Source organism: Bemisia tabaci, chromosome 3 (assembly GCF_918797505.1).
Source record: "Bemisia tabaci chromosome 3, PGI_BMITA_v3".
NCBI lineage: Eukaryota > Metazoa > Arthropoda > Insecta > Hemiptera > Aleyrodidae > Bemisia > Bemisia tabaci.
The window spans coordinates 12178934-12201241 of NC_092795.1; the positions used below are offsets into that span (position 1 = coordinate 12178934).

The following is a 22308-nucleotide window of genomic DNA, read 5'->3' on the forward strand; positions in this document are numbered from 1 at the left end:
TAAGAGAGGTTTCACAGTGATTAATGGTTTTTATTCTTTTTTATAATTAGGTTCACAAATTAATGAAAAAATTTTGTTTACTTTCACATTGACTTCATACAATTCTAAATTGTATAGGGAAATGTTACAGGTGATAATAATTTTTATTGAAAAAAAGAGGATACCCAAAATTTATTGATTACAAAATATAATATGCCAAATCTGTCATGCTAGGGAAAAAAGGCATAAGAGCCTTCAGACGTTGCCAAACTTTTTTGGACAAATTACCAATTTTCAGGCAAATTTGTGTTTCTCTTCCAAATTTACAGAGAATTTTGCATATGTAATATGCTCTGAAGTGTTTGAAAAATAATCATTACTTCCCTCAAAAATAGGTATTTGCTGAGAGTAAATTTTGCAACATTCAAATGTTCACATGTTTTTCCTTAGCATGGCAGAAATGGTGAACTGGGCCCGAATTTTGTTAGCAAGCTAGCAGTCGCAAGTTGAGGCGAGAATGTTGACATGGTTAATCGGTCATTGATTATATTTTGTATCCTTGATGAATTAAACAAGGCTCTAACCTGCCATAAAAAAGCTCAACTTGCAAACAACTTGAGTTAAGAAAATAATTTTTCCGAACTTACAGTCAAATTTACAGGTTAGGTTTCACAACTTGTCGTTGACCGCAGCCAATAAAATTAGAACCCAGATCCTATGAGTTGGTCTTTGCTTTCAATCTCAAGTTTCTTTTTTATTTGTTTACTCAGTTTTTATTAATAATAGATTTTTTTATAAAGCAACTCACTTTTTACTGCGTAATATACATCAATGATGATACTTAATCTTAGAGTTGGATAGGTAAAAAATGTTAAAATTTAATTATTCATTTTGAACTTAAATTGAATAATATTTATAAATAACGTGATAAACGCATGCCTAGCTTTAAGGTTCCTGCTGAAATGAGGTAAAATTGGCACAGGGATGTTGATTTGCTGCAAATGTTCATGCTTCTGATTCGTTGGATACACCCTCTTCTTCTTCTGCCAAAATTGGAACGATGAGATTTTCTTTGGACATTAGATTATATTTTGTTACGAATATTGTAAATCTTCTACACAAGTAAGTTTCATTCTGAAAATAAATTAAGTATTTTATTAACATATGGTATTAATCATATTTGCAAAACTAACGTAACTGTCCAATAACATTAATACTCTTCACCTCTTAGGACATCTTATCCAGTCAACAAACACAAGATTCCAACAAATGGCCGGAGGGTTCTTTTAAATGGCATACCAAGAAATACAATCGAATGGTTTTGCATTTTAGTGCCAAGATCAAGAATGGTCACACATGGACGTATCATCACTTCACTATGACTTCGTACAAAAAAAAAAGAAAAAAATTATCAGCTAACACAAATTATTATTTTACTCCTTAGAATAGTAGGTAAGGATTTGCGACAACTCAACTGCTTGTTCCCTGACATCGAAAGTTGATCTTAGCAGCCACCAAACCACAAATGTCCATTCATAACATTGCTTATCTCCATTCTCATTTCCTCAAAATTGTTTTTGCAAAAAGCTTTCTTTGATTTTTATTTGTTCTCTCCACAATATTCTCTAAAAATTTTGTGGAAAAATGTTGATCAGTATTCTTTGGAAAACATAAAATATGAGTTGAAATTTTCAAACAGCATGATCAAGATCCATAGTTAGGTAGTAGCACCATCAATAAATGAGTAATATGATGTCTTTAAGAGACCTTGAAGGACTTACCTCAAATTCATCAAAAATATTCCTATGGTGATAGTAGGCATGAGAAAATATTCTATAAACTCTCCTACAAACTGATCCCAACTTCTGGACTGAGGATTCTCGTATGTTGACTCTAGAACAGACAAAATTTTTGTCTATTATTTATTTACTATGTACCCAAGCACATGAGAGGGTAAAATTGGTTTTAGTCAAGAAGACAAGCAGCCATCACACTACAGAAAATATAGTTTTACACAATTCCATCAAGTATTAAATGAACCTACAGAGGATTTCATACATTACTTGATTATTATGTTGCGAAATTAGTTTCGAATTATATCAATTAAGTACAAAAAAATATGTGTGTACTCACTTTGCCCCGCAGAGCCTATCAGTGAACTAAGTACGACTAAAAAACTCTGCCAACTCTGTTATACCATTTGTTGTGACACTTGAGCTCTTTATCCTTAAAGGCTACTTTGAGAAATGACTTACTGAATAATTTTACAAAGGTACAATGAAACATTCTGGTCATCGTCTACACTTTGAAGTTTCAATCTGGACCAATCTGTAGATCTTAACAAATATAAAAATTTGATTTGGTTAATTCTACTTAAGCACCTCCTTACTTTCATTCCTTCCAATTTATCAGGAGCTGGAGTTACTTTGGGTTCATACTCAAGTAATAAACCCTCATGACCAGAGAAGCCTTATTTCCAGCCAAAGATTACAAAAGCTACTAAAAGATGTACAGAGTGATCCTAGAGTACTGCTCTCTATAGCTCCCAGCATTCTAGCTCCTTTTTAGCATGATTCCCTTAAAAGTGTTAGGGGGGTCCTAAAAGTTGTTTCCATTGACCTAGATGGACTCACAAAATGTCAAGTCTCTGTTCCAATTTGTTCAAAAGTTACGCCCCGTGCTGATGGTGAGGGATTTTGGATCACCCTGTATGATTGAGACGAGCCTTACACTTTGTGGGTTTAAATGAGCAGGAGAATTTGTTGGAAGGAAAACCTAGAAAATCAAATGAATGAATAAAGTAGATAATTTTTTTACCGGCTGGGAAAATATTTGTTGCTATTTAAGAGACAAGCAGCGCCGTCTAAGGTATGGCGAGTGTAATCTATTGCAGGACATTCTTTCGGTTGTTTATGTGCAGCACACAGGAAAATCCATTGTTCAGTGGCAGTCATGTGTAAGCAAGTCTCTGATTGACATTCTGCTTGTAACCTTACAGCAAGACCATTTAGCTCCAAACAAAATTGTCTGTAAACAACAAATTACAACATCAGACTTCATAAAATCACCAGAAACTGCATTACTTGTTTGCAACAGCTGACTATCCTTTTGTATTACACAATGGAAAAGAAACAGAAGATACCTTGATTTTTGCCATCAAATAAATTTTAATTCCAAGTTTCATTCACTAAAAAGGAGGAAAGGCAGTAATTAAAGAAAAAATCACAAATTAGGAGTAAATTAAAAAGTGCAAAAAGTTCAACAATCAGAAAATGACAACTGAAAACTTTGCTTCAAGAAAAGAGGACTTTCATTAAAATTAGATATTCCCTGTATTTGTTGCTGTCTCGGCGACGAAAGTGGTGGCTAAAGGACTGAGTCAAGTAACCAGTTCAGTCTGCTGTATAAGAGTTGAAACGCGGATTTATTGACTTTTCATGCAGCCACAGCTCAACAAAGCCGTCTTCTGACGTTTGAAAGCCATCATCTTTTCGTTAATGCACTGAGCAGGTCTTTAGACTCCGCTCATCAACCATACCTCTTTTCACTCTATAAATTTATTCCCAAATGAGACTGTTGCAAAATTTTTTCATTAGATATTAATTTTCGGAAAATAAGTAAAATATAAGAATACCAGCATTTTTCCATATTACAATTGATCAAATTTCGGCTGAGGAGAAGACTTCCTGAGTCACCAAAAATCCAACCCCATTTCAAATAAAAAAATATCATGCCAACAGATTTCATGTCATAAGAGGGCTTGGCAGCCATGTATTCTTTCACTCCCGTTTGTTTATTCACTTACAAGGCACAATTGAATCAGTTTCTGTAAGATAGGCGTAAGTCCAAAAATGCATAACCCCTGACTTTTTTTGATCTTACAGGATGCTAGAGATTTTGAGTTTTTCGACTTACGCCTGTCTAGCAGAAACCGATTCAAATTGTAACGAGAGATTATGTATCTTGACTATACTCGCAATATTATCCCTGCTTAAAATAAACATTTTTATTACTTTTGTAAATGAAATGATTAAAATCATACCTTGGCCATATTACATTCAATTCAATGTGGTCAAATCCATGGGTTTCAGGTCAATGAGAAACATTTTTTGTAACTTCCGACCTCAGGCCTCTATTTTTATTAGAGAAAAATGCAGTCTGGCGATTTCTAAGCCTCTTGCTACTTGCTATCATTTACATACTTGAGCACCTAATGTCAAGGAAATTCCAGAATCTTAAAGTAGCCTTGCTGGTAAACATCATACACTTACCTCAGGTGCTCATATTTCCATACGCCTTCATCTTGAGAATCTGGAGGGGTGAGAATCAAATCAACTCTGGAAGGATCCCGTCTGACTTGTTGCTGTATGTACTGCTGAACAGCCAAAGTACTATCCATTTCTTCAAAAGATTCATCTGGCCAATTGTAGAAGTCCTGCACACAAACAAAAAGAAATATTCATACAGGTCGTATAAGGATCTTCCAGAACATACCCTCTCACCTCCATGCGAGAGTTTTGCTTTTGTTGAAATAATGAAAAAAAAGCAACCTCTGTCGCATAACTTGGATTTTGAGTGAGGCTCTTTGCGATATTCTGATCGCTGCTTGAGGTGTTCAGTATACTTGTGAGCTGAAGCATTTCCAATGAATGAATGGCTACCAGGATTCAATATGCTGTGATTGAATTTCCTCTTGTTGCGCTAGGTCAAGCATTAATTACTTTATGGAGGCAGTGAAACATTTGCATATCGGTTTCGCTGTCCGCTGCTCCTACTGGGTGGGTTATCAGCAGGACGTAGTCTGCCTCCGCCCGAATCTAATTCTAGTGCCTTCAAGTCTTAAGGCATGGAATGTGAGCCAGCTGTACAGAGAAAAATTAATGCTTGAGATTTTTACTGGAATCCCGCTGACGTCTCCAACCTTCTGAAAACAGATCAATAAGCAAATACAACAAATGTTCTCTAACCTTAGCCTTGGTTCCAGGTCGATTTATCCTTTTGATACTTTTGACACTATCAGCCATCTTCATATTCAGAGAACAGCACAAAATCACGACGAGTTTTGTTTCCGAAAATAATCCGCACTAAGATCTTAAAAGTTGAGTGAACTTAAAAATGTTCATTGTAAGTACATAGTGATTATTATTAGTATAATTTGATTACGATTACAATTCGGCGCAGTGTCTGTAAACAATGAAGTGAAAGAAGAAGAAGATTACACACTTTTTTATCAGTGGAATAAGGACCAATGAGAGCTGAGATCATTTTTACGTCATTCAAATCAGACTATATCATTGGCCCATCCGTCCATTCGCCCATCTTCCGCGATTCACAACCGCATGGCGGTGTTTTTTTTGTTTTTATCCATTTTCATTTTATCACCCAAAAATTAGGAACTGTAATCAGTGCCAATCACGTTTTACCTTGATTTCTCGTTTCTTTCTATTTCCCTTGACTTTCTGAGTGCTTAGTGTGAAAAGAAATTTCCCATTCCTACTTCGGTACTTGTTGAGGAGGTTTTTCTTTTCGAGAAGGACGATGAAACTCCTAACGCACAACATGCTTTCTTCGAAGTGTTTGAAAGGTGTCGTCACAGGATATCCTTTGACAATAATTGTAAGCTGATGTATATCTTGGTTTTTTTATTTATTTGTATAATGTAAGCCATCAGTAGGACAACTCAATCGTTACTCTTTTGAGTCAAAGAAATATCACTCGTAAAGTCTGGCCATAATTTTCTTGAGTCAGCCCATGCCCAATTGTTGCCAATGCATGTTTGCACATTTGTCTCTATCCAAGTTGACTAAACATTTCGCAATTTGAATCAAGAAACAAGCATTGGATTCTTTTGTATGAGTGTCATTGCAACATGTGCACTCTACTCAAGCAGGTTTTGATTCGATTCTTAGATTAAGAAGAACATGTGCAGGCTTCTTCTTCAGGTGATCAGAAATGACGCCATATCTTTTACCACACTTTTAGACTGTGTCAGTTTGAATGTAAATATAGCCACTGGAAGCATTGCCACTCTGTACCAATCCTTCTTATAATGTAGCAAAGGTGTTGTTAGTTAAGTTAACACTTTTTCACATTCTGTCTGAAAGGGATTGTGATTCAATTGTCTAATAACAACTAGGATTGAATGCAGTCCCATTTTGAGGGTGGTCAATCCACCATTCCTATTGGACATCCGCACTGTGGTTGCTTGCAAACATAATATAAACAAGTGCCAATCATCTCCATGATGGGCTCCTATTATTTTCAAGCAGTGGTGAGGCATGAATGATCGATTATCGATATTCCCTCATTTGAAACTTCGGTGAACAATCGAATATTAAAGTATTCGGTGCCAACACCCTGTTTATCAATCCTTTTCCATAGGTTTAAATGGACATATTCCTGCCAAATTTCATATTTCTTACGACAAGAGCCATATTATGCATTTATTCTTAAGGGTCTCAGCAGGGCTCATGTCTCAATGCACCGAGTGCCGTTTGGCAGAAATATGTCCAAATGACAAATCAAATGATACATTGCAATGCATGCCATGCCATAGTTTTCAAGCAAGATTTGTTTTGTAATTTTAAAGACAAAGTTACTCATGTTCCTTTCAATTCTTTCAGGCAAAGGATGTCAAAGTTTCAGAGGTAGACTTCAATCAAGAATTTGTTTCTCGAGTATTACCTAAATTAGATTGGAATGTCCTGTGGAAAGCAGCAGAAAGGGTAAAAACATCAAATCTTGTAGACCCTACTCAAAGTTCCGTGTCACCTTCCTTGCTAAACTTTAATAAACAATAAGAGTATTTTGGTGAGAGGAGCCTCTTAGTTGTAAGAGCATCTAAAAAGCATATCAGATAAGTTGGAGACGGTTTACTTTCGGCAGTTTTGCTTAGTCGATGTATTCACCAATCTGTGCACAGTCGCAGAAACTTCTTGACCATGTGATGGATGTAACTGGCAGATGGCGATTAGCGATGTGCCTAGATGTTAAGGCTCCAAAAATTGGTTTTATAATGAGGAAAGCAGTATGCGCTAGTGTTAAAATGAATTTTTTCTCTCAGGAAGGAGGTGAAAATCATATTAGTACCCCAGAGCCAAAAGGTACCTAACTCCATTTTAGTATTTCGATATATCAGGGGAAAACCGCATGTCAACCCTATTGATTCCTATGTAAATCGCAATTTTTGAAATTCCGCGTCTCATAAGTAGCGAAAGAAAGGGTGATCAAATTTTCCGCACACACGGAATCGTTAATGGAAATGGAAATTTCGAAAAAGCCACTAACTCGATTTCTCCAAAAATGTGAGTCAGGTACCTTTTGGCTCTGGGGCACTGATACGTCTCTGGCTACATTGTCATCTTTTTCACTACATTGTCACAATTTGAATGTAATGAGCAAATTAGAGGGCAAGGTCAGCACTTCTAAATTTTTTAGGAAAAGGGGGTTCTTACAACGAAAGGTTAAGGAATTTCCGCACTCAGGGGTAGCACCATCCTTGATTAATCCTCAGTCCCTATGATCATGGTACTAGTTTGGCAGTTACATGGTAGTAGTTTACAAACAAAAAACGAGTGACTGCTAACTTATCTGATGTAAGTTCTAAGATCATGGCTCTATGCCGTAAGCATAACTTCATTCATGAAAGGTCAAGGGTCTATCTAGATATAAGAGAAATTCAAAGAAAGCTCCTTCATTCATATAGTTGTAGATCATGGTAGTGTTGGTGCTCACCATTGTTTACTATCTACTACTTTTTTATGTTTTTTTAACCATTTAATTTGCGGCGGAAGAAAACATTGAATACATTTGCAGAAAGAAGACATATGTTTTTCGATTCATTGAAAAGCTGATTATAAAGAAGAATTTAGCCGGTCCATGTCATTTACATTGGTTTTTAAAGTTGTAAATAAGTATACTCAGCTCTCAACAATTTTTTTCTAAATCAGTATTGTGAGGAAAGAAGTTCCTTTCAGTACTTGAACCTAAAGACAACTAGGTGATCAGTTCCAAAGGTTAGTTTGACTTCATTTTGCAATTCGGAACCACAACTTCTGGCTAATACATACAAACACCCATCTACAAAGGGAAACCAATGACTTATATGTTGTATCCACAATGAGTTAGAAATTGCTGTTCCGAATTGCGAAATGTGGTCCAATTTAATGTAGTCCATATTAGTAAATGAGACTCGCAAGAAAAACCACCCTCTTCTTTTCGGCAGCTCTTCAATCTTAATTTAAACATATTCAATTACGGTTACAAGTTCTAACCTCCTTATTGTGTTTTAAACATTCTAGTTGGGACATGTTGGAGAGTTACCACAAACGTTAATTGAAAATTATGAAAATGACCCAGAATTTTTAAAGAAAGTTCATCATGTCTTACTAGAGGTGAGTTGTAACATTCCTTTTGTTATTTTTCATTTATGCATGACCACCCGCAGGATAGAAATCCTAGTACAGGGGCCAATCAGAAAGTAAGTTCCAGAGCCTCATTTCTTCGAAATCTTCAAAATTAGTAACAATAAATTAATGCAGTTTAAGAGACATGTTTGCCATACTCTCACCTTTTTAAGGAGCCAAAAAATTTGAAAAATGGCTCCTCTGTCCGCCGTGGAAGTATGTTCTACTAGACTGACCCCTCTTCCGCATAGGTCGAAAAAAGTAATTTTGGAGTGCCCATAGAATATTGGAACAATGATAACATATCAAGCTGTTGCCACATATAGGGTTATCCAGAAGTCTGGGACCCCCCTTATAACTTTTGAACAAAAAATGCTAGAGATTTGAAATTTGGGGAATGTTCCTAGGTCAAAGGGAACTACTTTTTGGCGTACCCAAAATTTTGGGGGGCGCCCCCCCTGAGGGGGGGCGGACCCTAACTTTTTTTTTTCAAATGGGAACCCCTATCTTGTGATACATCATTCGAAAGGGCTTAAAAAAAGAAAACTTTTGGCGCAAACCGATTGTCGATACCTCAATTTTTAACAAAATGGCGGCCAAAAAATGGCGGCTCATTCAAAAGTCTGGGCCTCCGCTCATAACTCATGAACAAAAAATGCTAGGGATTCGAAATTTGGGGAATATTCCTAGGTGAAAGGGAACTACTTTTTGGCGTACCCAAAATTTCGGGGGCGACCCCCCTGAGGGGGGGCGGACCCTAACCCTTTTTTTTCAAATAGGAACCCCTATCTTGTGATACATCATTCGAAAGGGCTTGAAAAAAGAAAACTTTTGGCGCAAACCGATTGTCGATACCTCAATTTTTAACAAAATGGCGGCCAAAAAATGGCGGAAATGCGTTTTTTGGTTATTTACCGTCGGATTCGCTTGAAACTTGGTTTCCACAGGTTTTCGAGCACGAAAAAAACAAATACGATATTGGATTTGCAAAATACCCGAGCTTTTCCAAGATGGCGGCCGAAAAATGGCGGGAAAATAAGTTTAAATCGGAATGTGTCAGATTTCCTGTGCGGTGCTCTCAGCCAGTTGAAAATCGTGTTTCCTGACTTGTCATTTCAACTACCCAGGACTCACCCCGTGGTTTGGTTGTTTTTTTCGTGCTCGAAAACCTGTGGAAACCAAGTTTCAAGTGAATCCGACGGTAAATAACCAAAAAACGCATTTCCGCCATTTTTTGGCCGCCATTTTGTTAAAAATTGAGGTATCGACAATCGGTTTGCGCCAAAAGTTTTCTTTTTTCAAGCCCTTTCGAATGATGTATCACAAGATAGGGGTTCCTATTTGAAAAAAAAGGTTTAGGGTCCGCCCCCCCTCAGGGGGGTCGCCCCCCGAAATTTTGGGTACGCCAAAAAGTAGTTCCCTTTCACCTAGGAATATTCCCCAAATTTCGAATCCCTAGCATTTTTTGTTCATGAGTTATGAGCGGAGGCCCAGACTTTTGAATGAGCCGCCATTTTTTGGCCGCCATTTTGTTAAAAATTGAGGTATCGACAATCGGTTTGCGCCAAAAGTTTTCTTTTTTTAAGCCCTTTCGAATGATGTAATATATTATATTGGTGTCTTGGGCCAAGCAGTCAACTGACAGAAACGTTGGGCAACAATGCTTGGAATTCTATCTAATGCAGTTCTGATAGAACTGCCCGCCTGTCCCAGACCTTATTGACGAAGATTCGTTGAACACCTAGCGCATGTGCCTGCGATCAGATTCTCTTTTTTGTCCCGTCCTCTGTCAGAGGTGGCTGATTTCGTCTTATCTGCCCAAAAGTATTATTTTTTTAGTGTTTAACTTGCTTATGACCGATTGGAAAAAAAAAAAACACACACACAAGAACATATCTCCAATACAATTGTCCAAAGAATTTGTTTGGAAAACTCAAACCTACTCTGAGGCTGCAGTTTTTAAAACACTTTTCTTTAGTTCATTATAGCACCAAATGAAGTTAGGTGTAATTATGCTTAATCAAGTGGCTATCCTGAATCTAAGAATGATGAATATTGTTTGTTTCTCAACTTTGTGTGAGGTATTTGTTTCCAAGAGAGTCATTATTTTCCTTTCTACCAGCAGAAGTCTCCTCAACATTGATAATGATGAATTAATGTCAGATGCGGTGCTAAACCCAGTGAAATCGTCCCAAAAAAAAATGCCCGCGCTCAATCAATTGATTGGTATTGCTAACCGATGCATCATTTTGAAGTCATAAAAAATGTAAGCAATAACAAATCAAAGGTCCAGCGCCCACTTCCATCAGAATTTAACAAAACTCATTTTCTCACTCCATGGCATGGGTTTTGCACAATCTCTGATGAGCATCGTTGAGTTAAACAACTTGTTTGTTTGTTTGTTTTTTTTTTTAATTTTATGCAAATCTAGTCGGTAATTATCTATCAAACCAAAAAAATAATCAGAATTTAATTTTTTTTCCCCAGGTTGAAGTTATAAATGGAGAACTTGTCTGTCCTGAAACTGGTCGCAAATTTCCAATCACGTCCGGAATTCCTAATATGCTATTGAATGACGATGAGGTTTAATATGTATTAATCTTGAGAGTGGCAATCTACAACTAGTCAAGGGAAGAAAAGAGAATTGGCAAAATCACTGAAATGTTCTAGATACAATTACCTAAGGTTTATTTTTGTAATTGACTACTTATTTAACTAAGAAAGTTGCATTGGTTTTTAGAGACTGTGAGGAATCACACTAGATGTCTCATTCAACAAGAGGAACATGCTAAACTATGACCTTTGATTTATATAAATTTTTTAATTTCACATATTGATGGTAAAACTCCCAAACCATGTATCTCCTTTGCGGTGTTTAAAAATCTCCGCTCCAGTTTCATTTTTTTAAAAGAGAACCAACCAACCTTATTCCTTGTAGTTTGCTCAGAAATTGCTTCGCACAGAGAAGGAAAATCATTAAAATTCTCAAGACTTGATGTTGAGCGGTTCTTTATTAAAAAAATCAAGTATGACAGAAGGTCTGCGACGTAGCAAACTGAGATATGTGGTTTGGCAGTTTCACCATCAGTATGTAATTCCTTGTTTTCCCCATCGATATGTGATTCCTCGTTGTCCCCGTTGTTTTTTAAAAAGAAGATGAAAGACTCAAAAAACTCGAAGTAAGCCTATTATCTCGTATTAACAGTGAAACTGCAGGAACAAGTATCCCAATATGCAATGTTGCAAACTACCTGTTATACTTTATTTTTTAAATGAAAAAGTACCTAACGACATTCCTTGAAAACTTCTTTGATTCTTCTCACTCTGGAGGATACTCAATGGAAATTTCAAGCAATGATGTTAATTTGTTCTCCTTTGATAAAATAAAATGGGAGCAAAGATTTTGAAACACCACTAAGGAGATACGCATTCCTGCAGTCTCATCGTTGATATTCAGCTTTGTCTCCCTGGCTGTGGAAAGCGGGTGAGGCTTTATCTCTTATGAGGCATAACTCATGAACAGTGCTATAAAATAGATTAATACAAAATGAAACCAGGAAAACGCGTATCTCAGTGAGTGAGGATGCTAACCTCCTGCTAGTAAAATGCAGGGAAACCAATTATTCCTAACTCATGAAATTTTTTGAATTGTTCTTTCAAAATTTAATGCAAACTTTTTTTTATTAACTACTCTCCTTATGAGAAATGAAGTCAGAATGGAATGCAAAAATATTAGCTTCTCTTCTCGTCCAAAAATGTATACAAAACGATTTCTTGAACCAGGATTTTGTTTTTTTCAAGGGTTCAATTTTCTATCTTAGGCATTTTTCATTTTTTCTCCCTCCCTAATCTGTTGTACTTATCTCATAATTTGTCTCTCCCCTAGCATGAGGGCACAACTACAGTGAGATGAGTGTTGACATCAATAGGATCCGTGCCCTCTTGGGCTCATGTGGAACTTCAAGATATGCCTTTACACCTAAGTAGCGACAGATGGTGTGAAATATTGGGACAATTTACTTCCATCATCAGTTTGTTCTTTCCCTCTCATTTCGTTCCAAACCTTTTTTTCCCATTGTTTCTCTCCATGAAACAGTATCTCATGATTTGAGTATTGAATCAGGTTCAGTACATCAACAATAGCTATGATGCCAATACAAGTCAAAGCATGTACATACTAGCTTTGAATCTCTCCCCCCCCCCCCCCCCCATTTCCTGTATTCTTTTATGTATGTATTATTTTGCTCCTTGTAGGCAAATAAGTCTTCGTCTGTTTTTACTTTTTATATTGCAAAAATATTTTTTTTTTTTTTTTTTCACGAAATAAACAATTTAAACTCCTTGAATACTTGGTTGTTTGTTTCTCAATTGAGTCTCCAGAATATTCTAATGGAACAACTCATGGAATTAGTTCAACGCCTATCAGAAACTGAGCAAATCGTGCAGAATTATTTCTTCGATTATTATTCCCCCAAGAAAGGGAGGGGAACTCTAAATCAAGGATTTCAAAGTAGAAAGTTAGTATATTTGATTTCCAGGTATTAAAAATAAGTACTAGCTTTTCACCAATTTGATGACCTTGTGAGTATTTCAGTATCTGTTTAAATTTCGAAATGGTCCCATTTTTGCCACAACACCCACAACTCATTCAAAAAGCAGCTTCATTTTATTGTGCTAGCACCCCATCTTTAAAATTTTGGCAAAGACATACTTTGATGCATTAAAAGAGAGACAGACAAATAACTAGAGAATTTTAACAAATTAAAAAATTTTATTTTACATTTTAGTATGTAAGTGTCAAATAATCATGCAGACAGAGGAAAATTTTAAGCTTTAAGTCACTGCTTGCTGCTTTTGGCGAGGATATTTTGATGGAAGAAAATCTATCTTTAGGAAAAAATTAAAGAAATCAAAATTAGAGAAAATTATTTAAGACTCGTATCCCTTGATCTGTAGGTGATGCCCCTACTCTTCATTTCTCTTATTATTGGGTTCGGGAGCCGTCCAGCCACTGATATGGCGTATACACCCCTAGTAAATCGATCTGAAACAAAGAGGTTACACTTGTAAAATATCAGATAGTTTGTGAAAATTCCATCTGAACCAGGGATTTTGTCAATTTCATTTACTTTTCTCAAGTAAAATCTTGCAAGAAACAATGGTACCGCTGATTTCCTCTGAGATGAATTCCAATGCTCAAAAATAGCTCTCTAAGTTGAGGCTGTAATAGGGATCCTAGCACTACGCTCGAGTCCACCTCTATATCCAGTCAAACTCTCCAGGCGCAGATAGAGAGCAGAGAGATGTGTTGGTCGGGATGCCGAAGTTCTAGCCTTGGAGTCCCGAGTTAAGTGGCAACCCTACCAATGTATTTCCTTCCTATCCGTGTATGAACCGTTTGACTGGATGGAACTGCAGTCCTCCAAATTTTAGGCTGAGAATGGTTATAAAAACGCATTTTGCTTTTATTTTGGGTCTTCAAATACGTATTCAATTTCCTTGATAAAAACAAAGATTGAAAGGGAGGTTGTGACAGGATGTAATGGGCCTCTCTAAGGTTGAAACTTGATTTCTGGCGACCTACCCAATGCCCACTAGTGACAATCCTGACCTAAGTAAGGGTCAAGTATTTGCTGAAAAGCCTCATGTCAAAATACCTGTAAATTGTAATGAAGCCTTTTCAGAGACCATAATTAATAAAACTGTTGTGAAGGCAGAATACTTACTTATTCGTTGCCATTTAGCTACCCAGCTGTCATCTGGACTCATCAAACAAATCATACTGAAAAAAAGAGAAAAAAAACATAAAATTAGGTTGCTTCGACACTAAATATTCTGTAGTGCAATCTTGAGTACTGTGAGTGTAAGGTCTAATGAGGCTTCATAATGTAAAACTATGTGATGACGTGTTCAATAGTTTTTTTAAATTATAATTGGTTAACATGAGGTTCATTGATGGTCATCCAGGGTTTTCCGTTCAATAAACTTAAGTCTCATGCCTCATGCCTTACTACCTCCTAAATGTGTACTTCATCCGATGATTTTTCAACAACGTCAATTTAAGATTACGTAGCTTTTCCAAGCATGGTTTTTTACTTGATCTGTCCAAAAATGTAAACCTCCAAAGGTAATGAACTTTACAAAAAGAAAAAAAAATTATTCTCTGCTAATAAAGGTTAAACTTACCCATCAAAATTAGAACTGGTGCAGTCATAAACATTGTCTCTGTTGTTTTTCATGCGTAAGAATTCATCGCAATTATCACATCCATCAAATTCAAACTGTTCAAAAGTCTGAAAAGTTCCCAAAAATAAGAAATGTGAGATAAACAAGAAACGCTTCATTCACATTTATGAGTAGAATTTGGGAATATTTAAAATTTCCATCGTATTCCACATGAAATTTTGATGCATAAGCGAATATTGTGGTACTTAACTTCATGCTCATTTACATGCATTTAAATCAAAAGGAACTACATCGCCGAATTTAGTTTCACGCAGAGTCTCTGGTGACTATTTAGCGACGGCGCGGCGCGGCGCGTTGCCTGATAACGCTCTCATGAAGACGCACTGGTTCCTTTGTGAGCGCGTAGTCACTAACACAGACGCACATGAAACACACACAGACATTTTCACTCATTCACCGTGAGAATTCACGTTTTTGGCTCTTTGGAATGTAAACAAAGATTCGTAATGACGTATCGCGCATCGATTCCCATTCTCACTTGCCTCTTGTTCTTGTGACTAGAGCAAGGAAGAAAGGACCTCATTCCAAATTGTCCGTTTCAACCTTGGCCTGATCTTCGAAATATTTTCAAAGTTGATAGAGGATCTCCTCCCGAGTCTAAAACACTGACGCATTTTGAAATCGGACGATCACGGAGGGAGGGGGAGGGGAGTCAAAGTAAAAAAATTAAACTCGCAATATCTCGCTAACGCTTTGTCGTAGAAAGATGATATTGGTCTCAAAATGTAGAGAAAACCACCAGCTTTCAGGCGATAATTACAAAATTGGTCCATTTTGGAAATTTCATCCATTGTTGCCACGTTGCCGAAGTTCAAATGTTCAGTTTTTCACCTTTTTAGCTGCGACGTTGAAGGAATCGCACAAAAAGTAATCTAACTATTTTTTGATGAAAGTAGACCGTTTAAGCTTTAAAACAAGCACAAGTTCATCCTGAGGAAACAAGTTGGAGGAGAGATATGATTTTTCAAAGTGGATGTGGTACACTTGGACCTGGTTTGTTCCGAGTCCCAAGATCACCAAATGCCCCCAAACCAATCACGAATTGCAAGGTTGTGCATTTTTATACCCCATTATAGCTAATTCCCGAAGAAAATTATTAAAAAAGAACAAAATATCGAGACATATGAATGTTACAAGACTAGCCTCAGCTGACTCTCGTTGCATCAACAAAAATTCATGCCTCTTTTTCAAATCGTTTCTGTAGGATGGACTTAAATTTAAAAAGCTCAAATGGTACGATTTTATTAGCAATTCCTCTTTTTTCCTCTTATTTCTACCGAGCGAACCGTTGAAGGTAAACATACATTTTTTTATGATCGAAAACTTTGATTTCCCTGTATCCATTGCATATTACTCATTTATCCTGATCTTGTCATTTTTGACGAATGATTTAATCTAGGAGTGACCTATAAAGGTATCGCCCCAGCTAAAAATTGAAAATTTGAACTACGGCAACGTGACAGCAATGGATGACATTTTCAAAATGGACCAATTTTGTCATCATTGTCTGAAAGGTGGTGGTTTCCTCTATATTTTGAGACTAAGATCATCGCTTTACGACAAACCGTTCACGAGATATGCGAGTTGAAATATTTATCTTTGAACCCTTTTCTCTCTATCCGTACTTGTTTGATTTCAAAAATCGTCGGTGTTTTGGACTCGGAAAGTGATCCTCTATCGCGAAAAATTAAAAGCGCGATGGCGTGAGTCGTGAGGCGTGAATTCGCAATATGCTCTTCTCTAGGCTGTTAGTCAGATCCGCGAGAAAAGTTAAAAAGCGAGGCCGGATTACGTTTTTCTTACCTTCGACTGTGTTGCTCACGTAGCCTTTAAAGCACCACTACAAGTGAGACAAACGAAACCAACACAATAAGGAAATGGAGCAAGGGAAAGGACTCGCGTTGATCACGGCGCAGAGATACGACTATTCGTGCTTGATGGATGTCCGTGTTGCATCTGCAAAATTGAAGGCGCAATGGCCCGGGGCATGAACTCGCAATGCTCCGCTATGTGCTGCCAATGAGGTGTCTCTTAGATTCAGGGAGAAAAGTTAAAAAAGAGGCCCAAATAGGTCCCTCCTTTCTTCGACTGTGTTGATTTGATACTCGATTCTTTTTTGGAATGATTTGCAGACCAACATCTAAAGCTCGCGTGAACCGGCCCCATCCAATCTGCGGGGCAGGTTTTGTTAGGAAGCCTCGCAATTTGACCCGGCTTCAGCATTTAAGGGTTAATAAAAATATCATTAAAATGACTGCACCTTCCTCGCAAAAAGTCAGTATTCAACATTGGACATTATCATGAGCCCTGAAATCTACAAGAGTACATCTATGGCAGGCACCGTCGTCAGCCCAGGCCAACAAGATCATAAATCTGGTTCTAGTTGTAGCTTTTAGTTTCGCAACAAACAGAAGCGAAATTCTAATTATATTACGTAATGAACTCTTTTTACTGTAAAGAAATCTAGTTAATTAAACTACTAATTTGGTGAAAAAAATTAGTTATGAGGAATTCATCTGCAAATATTACCTATTCAAAAGACACTCCTCCCTGAAATGTATTTTAATGAATTTGAGAAACCCATCCACTTATTTAATTTTTATTTACTTCAAGTCGTGAAAATTAATACAGACATCTACGCTAATATAATATGCAAAATCAATTAGCAACCAGGAGGATTTCAGCCTCCAGGCCCTAACAAAAAATTTCATACAGAAATGCTCCTCTACAAAATCCTTCTTTTGTTGGAGTTTCCAAATTTATCAAAAAAAACTTCATGACACAGAAAAAAAGATGCTCAGAGAGAAATAGTTCCAAAAATAAGAAACTTTATGCACTGGAACAGACCTTGATTAAAGAACAAACAAGACAGGCTCGGGCTGTTCGCAAATCCTTCGGTATTGAATCGATAGACATTGTCACCTGTAAATATTATGAGAGAGGAACAATTTTAGAGTGATTGGGAGTATAATAAAGATGAGACAGCAAGTTAAAATAAATGAAGTGAAAAGAGTGTGTTCAGGTAGCATTCTCCCTTATTTGATGCAATATTGATATTTTTCTTGACTTGGGACGTGAAAAAGTGGCACAAAAAGGGATGAATTTTTCCCAGGAAGATACAACAGTACCAGGAATGGGAATGCCCTAGAAATTTCTTGGTGCTTCCTCAAAGTTAAATAAATCCTAAGAATGTATAGGAAAAAGGAACTTCTACAAATATTGCAACACATGTGCTCAATTAAAGTTCTGATGCCCGTAGGTACCTGTATTTTCCTTGGTTTAGCTTTGTAGCAAATCGCAAGAACAGTATTTTAGTCTCCTGAAAAAAATGAGCGTTTTGAGCATTCAACAGCTTGACAAGCCGCGTAAAATCTCTAGACCAACAAGTTCACCAACGCAGTTCTTGGCATATGTTCAAAACCGTAAACTCTTAATGAAAATCAAATAACTCCATAGTTACGAGCAATTGGTCATTAGGCATATAAAAGCTGACATGGAGAAAGAAAATTTGTTTCCATAACATATGTGGGCGACTGTTGGCAAATTTTTATGAATGATGACAAATGAAAATTTTGTAAGAGGTGTCGTCAGGTAAGTTGGCCCTTGTTTACATTCTGTTTGCAAGCGAACCGTGATACATTCATCCAAGGATCAAGGATTGACTACGCTAATGATCGGGCCACAGTCAATCTTCGATCACTACAGGAAAATTGCATCGCGATTGCTTGCAAGCGAAAAGTAAACAAGTGCCAACTTGGCTGATGACACCTCTATCATGAGTGATACATCTTTGTGGTGCAGATCTAGCCTAGTACATTTTGCATTTCTTAATGGTGATCCTGGGTGCATGGTACGCCAAATCCGAGAATATGATCTGCCGACAAACTTAACCTCAATGACTTGTGTGCACATCTATTAGGGCGGTTAAATTTAGGTGCTATCCCCCCTATTAATGTGAGATTCTTTTCAAAACTATTAGCAGGGGCAGCTCATGTTTTAAATACCATCCGCAAACTGTACATTTCAAGCAGATCGTAAGATTGAGGTGTGAAAGATCTGCTGAGTTGTCATACGGACAAACTTACAATCACTAGATATGTGTGTGTATTTATCTGAAAGGGAAATGTAAAGAAAGAAACGTACCCGGCAGTATCGCAGCAAACTGGCGATGAGGAAAAAATCTCTAGAAGTCTAGAGGCTCTTCTTACATGGGTATGAGTGAAGGTAAAGTAAAAACTGTGATGCGAGGGCCCCTTCGAAACTGTGACTCTACAGTACTTACGAAATGATGATTATTATTCCTTACTTTTACTCTAAAAAATTATAAAATCCAATGAAGAGTATACTATCTTCTCACATTATCCAAACTTAACGCCAATTTTTCAAGAAAAACTGATGATGATGAGAAAAATAAAATTCGTCACAAACAATTACTGGAGAAGCAAAACAAACAATTTTTTTAGGTTAATAAGAAAAGACGCATGGTAACTAACGACATCTATACGAGAAATTCTGAAGTTTTGATTTGATCGAAACCCTATTATTGTTTTCAAACTCCGATAGATGGCGTTTGAATCTCTAAGCTCCGATTTGTTTTGTTGTGTAACTTTCCTTCCCTGTAAGCTAACAGTGCAAATTTACTGGGAATTGTTGAATAAGTATGTAATTTAAAAGAATCTGGAAATTTAATGCCTGCTGCCAGCTAAGTTTTCCAAATTTAATCCTTATCACGGTGAAAAAGTCTATGCGTTACATAAATTTGCCCGTCTGTAATACTCCCGAACTCCCAATGAGTAGAACTTCGAGTAAACTTTCAACCAAGTGACCTACATAATATTACGTTATTATGAAATACATTTTAATATATTGGTCCATCCATTAAAGATACGCATTACGAGCACGTAAAATTTTTCAAAGTTCATCGATCAATATCCGCATCCGAATTCCAACGGTCTAGAGTCCGAAAACTTGACAAATTCGGACGATCGAAAGTGACATTTTCAGTTTCCATCTTGATTTATTAGTTGTGTCTCCCTGATGCGAAGTGCAAGTGAAGTGGCCTAGAGACCTACATTTATCGTATGTGTCGCTCGGTTTTTTCTTTAAAGTGAAAATAATTGGCCCGAAACGCCACTTAAAATCTACATGTTGCTGCTTTAGTCTCGGATTTTTGAAGAAATAGGTCATAATGCACGAGGAGGATACTAGCTTGAGTGTTCCCTCGAACTCAACTCCGGCATCGTCAACCCCTCTTGATGTCGATCCTTCCATGGCTGCTGATCAAAACAGTTCCTCAGAGCTACAAGTGGCATTACCGACCGATACCGCAGGTAGATAATTCAATGTCCTTCAATCTTTCATCACGCTCCGCCCGCAGTTTACCTCGGCAACACTTGAGCTCTGAATCTGAAAACTAACCTATAATGCCAGGCTTGACCACAACTAACTCAAACCTGACCTTTCTTTATTTATTTGTCATTAGCTTCCCTCTAATTCAGGAACTCTTTTTCTGGCCAATACCTTTGTGTCAGACTGGGTTCCATATTACTGTGTTCAACTTGTATCCTGCTGTTTCTACTTCTGAGCATCGGAATAATTCAATCGCTAGTATTGTATAATTGCTAACCTCCAAATGTATATGCCAAGCAAGACGCTCCTCTGAGGCTTTGTGTTCTTTAACACATTAGTCAGCTAATCGATGTCTGTGGAAGGCTAACTATGTTCTCCACATCATGCATTTGCTTTTGACTGAAATAGATGCTCGAGTTTAAGGTTAGAAGCAGCAGGTTTTCACTGTGAAGTAAATCTTACGAGTCCTACAAATTTGTCGCTGCATCTGCAGGGAATCGTTATTTTTCTGGGTGAAGCATATAGCTTCTAGACCAAAGGTTTACTCAGGAAAATTATAATGATCCGAAAATTCAGAATTCATAGAGCTCCATTTGGCTGTAGTCATGGGTCAATTGAAGCGCTGGGTGCGAAAAGGGCATCTCTTTGTTGCGGTGTTTCAGAATCTTTACTAACATTTCGCCTATTATAATCAAAGGAAATGCAATGAATTCGTTGCAAATTTCACTGAATTTTCTTCATGATTTTACATTGCTAGGTATAAATGAATGATTTCAGAAAATTCACCCTATAGTTTCCTCTTTAAAGTATAAATTAACAGCGGTGATTCTGAAACGCCTCAACCAAGATATGCCCTTTTTGCACGCAAGGCCTCAATTATCTGCGCGTCATATAATGTAATCGACAACAGGGAGCTAACGTACATTTTTCTGAAGAACGTAAGGGGGGGGGGTGCGCAGATAGGAAGGGATATAGAGCTGAAGAACGACACAACTAGTATGCTGGTACTGAATAAGTATACTTGTTGGTGCTAGCAACTCCTAGCCCTCCCTTCAAAAGCGGCTTCTCAGAACTTTAACTCTATATCTTCACTAGCTCCTCAACTTGTAAACTGCACTTCTCCATGACTCTTGTGTGCAGAACTACAGGCCTGTGGCTATACGTTAGATGCCGACACATTGATTTATCAACCATATAATAGCATCAGACAAGACATTCCATGGGCACGACTGAATCTCGGGCCCGAAAAGCCTCGCGCCCTTACCCAAAATAAGTCCAGCCAAAACAAGCTCAGATAGAATGGCTGCAAATTCTGTGGGTGAAGCAGCCTAGAAGCGACCAAAATGGGACGATCCATCAGATGAATGGCCCTGGTTCAGTAATGACTAGTATCATTGTTGATTTCAGACTTCTGAAAAGTCAATTACTTTACTATCAGTCAGAATTAATCCCATCTCTTGAAATAAGGCTGTCACAGTCAGAAATTCTGAGTATTGTGCTGCAGATACTTCATTGGCTTCTTTTGTTTTTTTGCTCCAATTTTTTTTTAATTTTAAGTAAGTAAGTTCAAAGTTCAAGGGGACAATATTGAAATTTTGAGAAAATTAGGAGAGAACACCATCATTTTGGAACTTCTGACTTCTCAATATTACTGTTCACGGGAATGGTGCAAAACAATTTTTATCTTTACAGTTGGGTGCGAAGGAAGTGGAAGAGAAACTAAGTACATGACTTTTTATTTTCTGTTCCCCTATGACTCAATTTCACTCCCAATCTCCACCGAACTTTTATTAAGTAACCTTATTTACGTTTCATCATCTCTATTCTCCACTAAGTAATGAAGTTTGTATCAAGCATTCACAATAGTCGGGGATTTCCTTCCTCTCTAATACCTAATTTGGAGGACTGTATCTGAAGTTAAGGGTCAAAAAACTGCAACTAAATTTTCACTGATTCGAGAAATCAAGGCAAAAGCATGCTACAGCTCAATTGACTGCGGCATATTGCTCTAGTTTTAAAACCCTGTATCTTAGGTCTGGTGTTAAATATCAAACCCAATTTTTTATACCAGACAGATTCCTTATCAAGTAGGTAGGTATGTTTAAGTAGAGTGCAAATAACTTGATTTTGCCACAATGTTTTTTCATGCTCGTTTGGCTCTTAACAACTGATGTAAGGGGCTTTTGATATGTATGCAGCACCGCACAGTGCACAGTCTTTATGGATTACCGTGCCATGAATACCTTATGCCATAAATGTTTACTAATTAATTGAGAGATTTGTGACAAAAAGTCTATGGAGGTCTGCGGCCCGATTATTGAAACTATGT

The 22308-nt window shown here is 37.2% G+C and overlaps 4 protein-coding genes across 6 annotated transcripts in view; 2 read left to right on the forward strand and 2 right to left on the reverse strand.

The window, feature by feature from the left end:
• Positions 1-9: 9 nt before the first annotated feature.
• On the reverse strand, positions 10-5196 carry Mob4 (MOB kinase activator 4). Its single transcript, XM_072297764.1, has 5 exons — positions 4947-5196; positions 4251-4414; positions 2797-3006; positions 1761-1872; positions 10-1113 (listed from the first exon to the last, which is right to left on the reverse strand). Exons 1-5 carry the CDS (start codon positions 5007-5009, stop codon positions 985-987), a joined length of 678 nt encoding a protein of 225 aa, XP_072153865.1. The 5' UTR covers positions 5010-5196; the 3' UTR covers positions 10-984.
• Positions 5197-5318: 122 nt separating this feature from the next.
• Trmt112 (tRNA methyltransferase subunit 11-2) lies at positions 5319-12730 on the forward strand. Of its 2 annotated transcripts, XR_011899447.1 has the most exons (5): positions 5319-5595; positions 6603-6704; positions 8280-8372; positions 10872-11069; positions 12271-12730. XR_011899447.1 is itself a non-coding variant. In XM_019062051.2 (4 exons), the coding sequence occupies exons 1-4, from the start codon at positions 5518-5520 to the stop codon at positions 10971-10973; spliced, it is 375 nt and encodes a 124-aa protein (XP_018917596.1). In that variant the 5' UTR covers positions 5319-5517; the 3' UTR covers positions 10974-12037. The 2 variants fall into 2 exon arrangements, 1 of the variants encoding a protein (XP_018917596.1); XM_019062051.2 differs by lacking the exon at positions 12271-12730 and having other exon boundaries at positions 10872-12037.
• A 405-nt stretch (positions 12731-13135) lies between these two features.
• On the reverse strand, positions 13136-19099 carry spt4 (Transcription elongation factor subunit spt4). Its single transcript, XM_019062053.2, has 5 exons — positions 18774-19099; positions 17478-17552; positions 14571-14677; positions 14111-14166; positions 13136-13428 (listed from the first exon to the last, which is right to left on the reverse strand). Exons 2-5 carry the CDS (start codon positions 17544-17546, stop codon positions 13310-13312), a joined length of 351 nt encoding a protein of 116 aa, XP_018917598.1. The 5' UTR covers positions 17547-17552; positions 18774-19099; the 3' UTR covers positions 13136-13309.
• Positions 19100-19236: 137 nt separating this feature from the next.
• ftz-f1 (ftz transcription factor 1) overlaps positions 19237-22308 on the forward strand; it is a 193693-nt gene continuing 190621 nt past the window's right edge. For both annotated transcript variants that reach the window (XM_072297755.1, XM_072297756.1), the window contains exon 1: positions 19237-19960. In XM_072297755.1, coding sequence (XP_072153856.1) covers positions 19819-19960 — 142 coding nt within the window. In that variant the 5' untranslated portion in view covers positions 19237-19818. The remainder of the gene's footprint in view (positions 19961-22308) is intronic.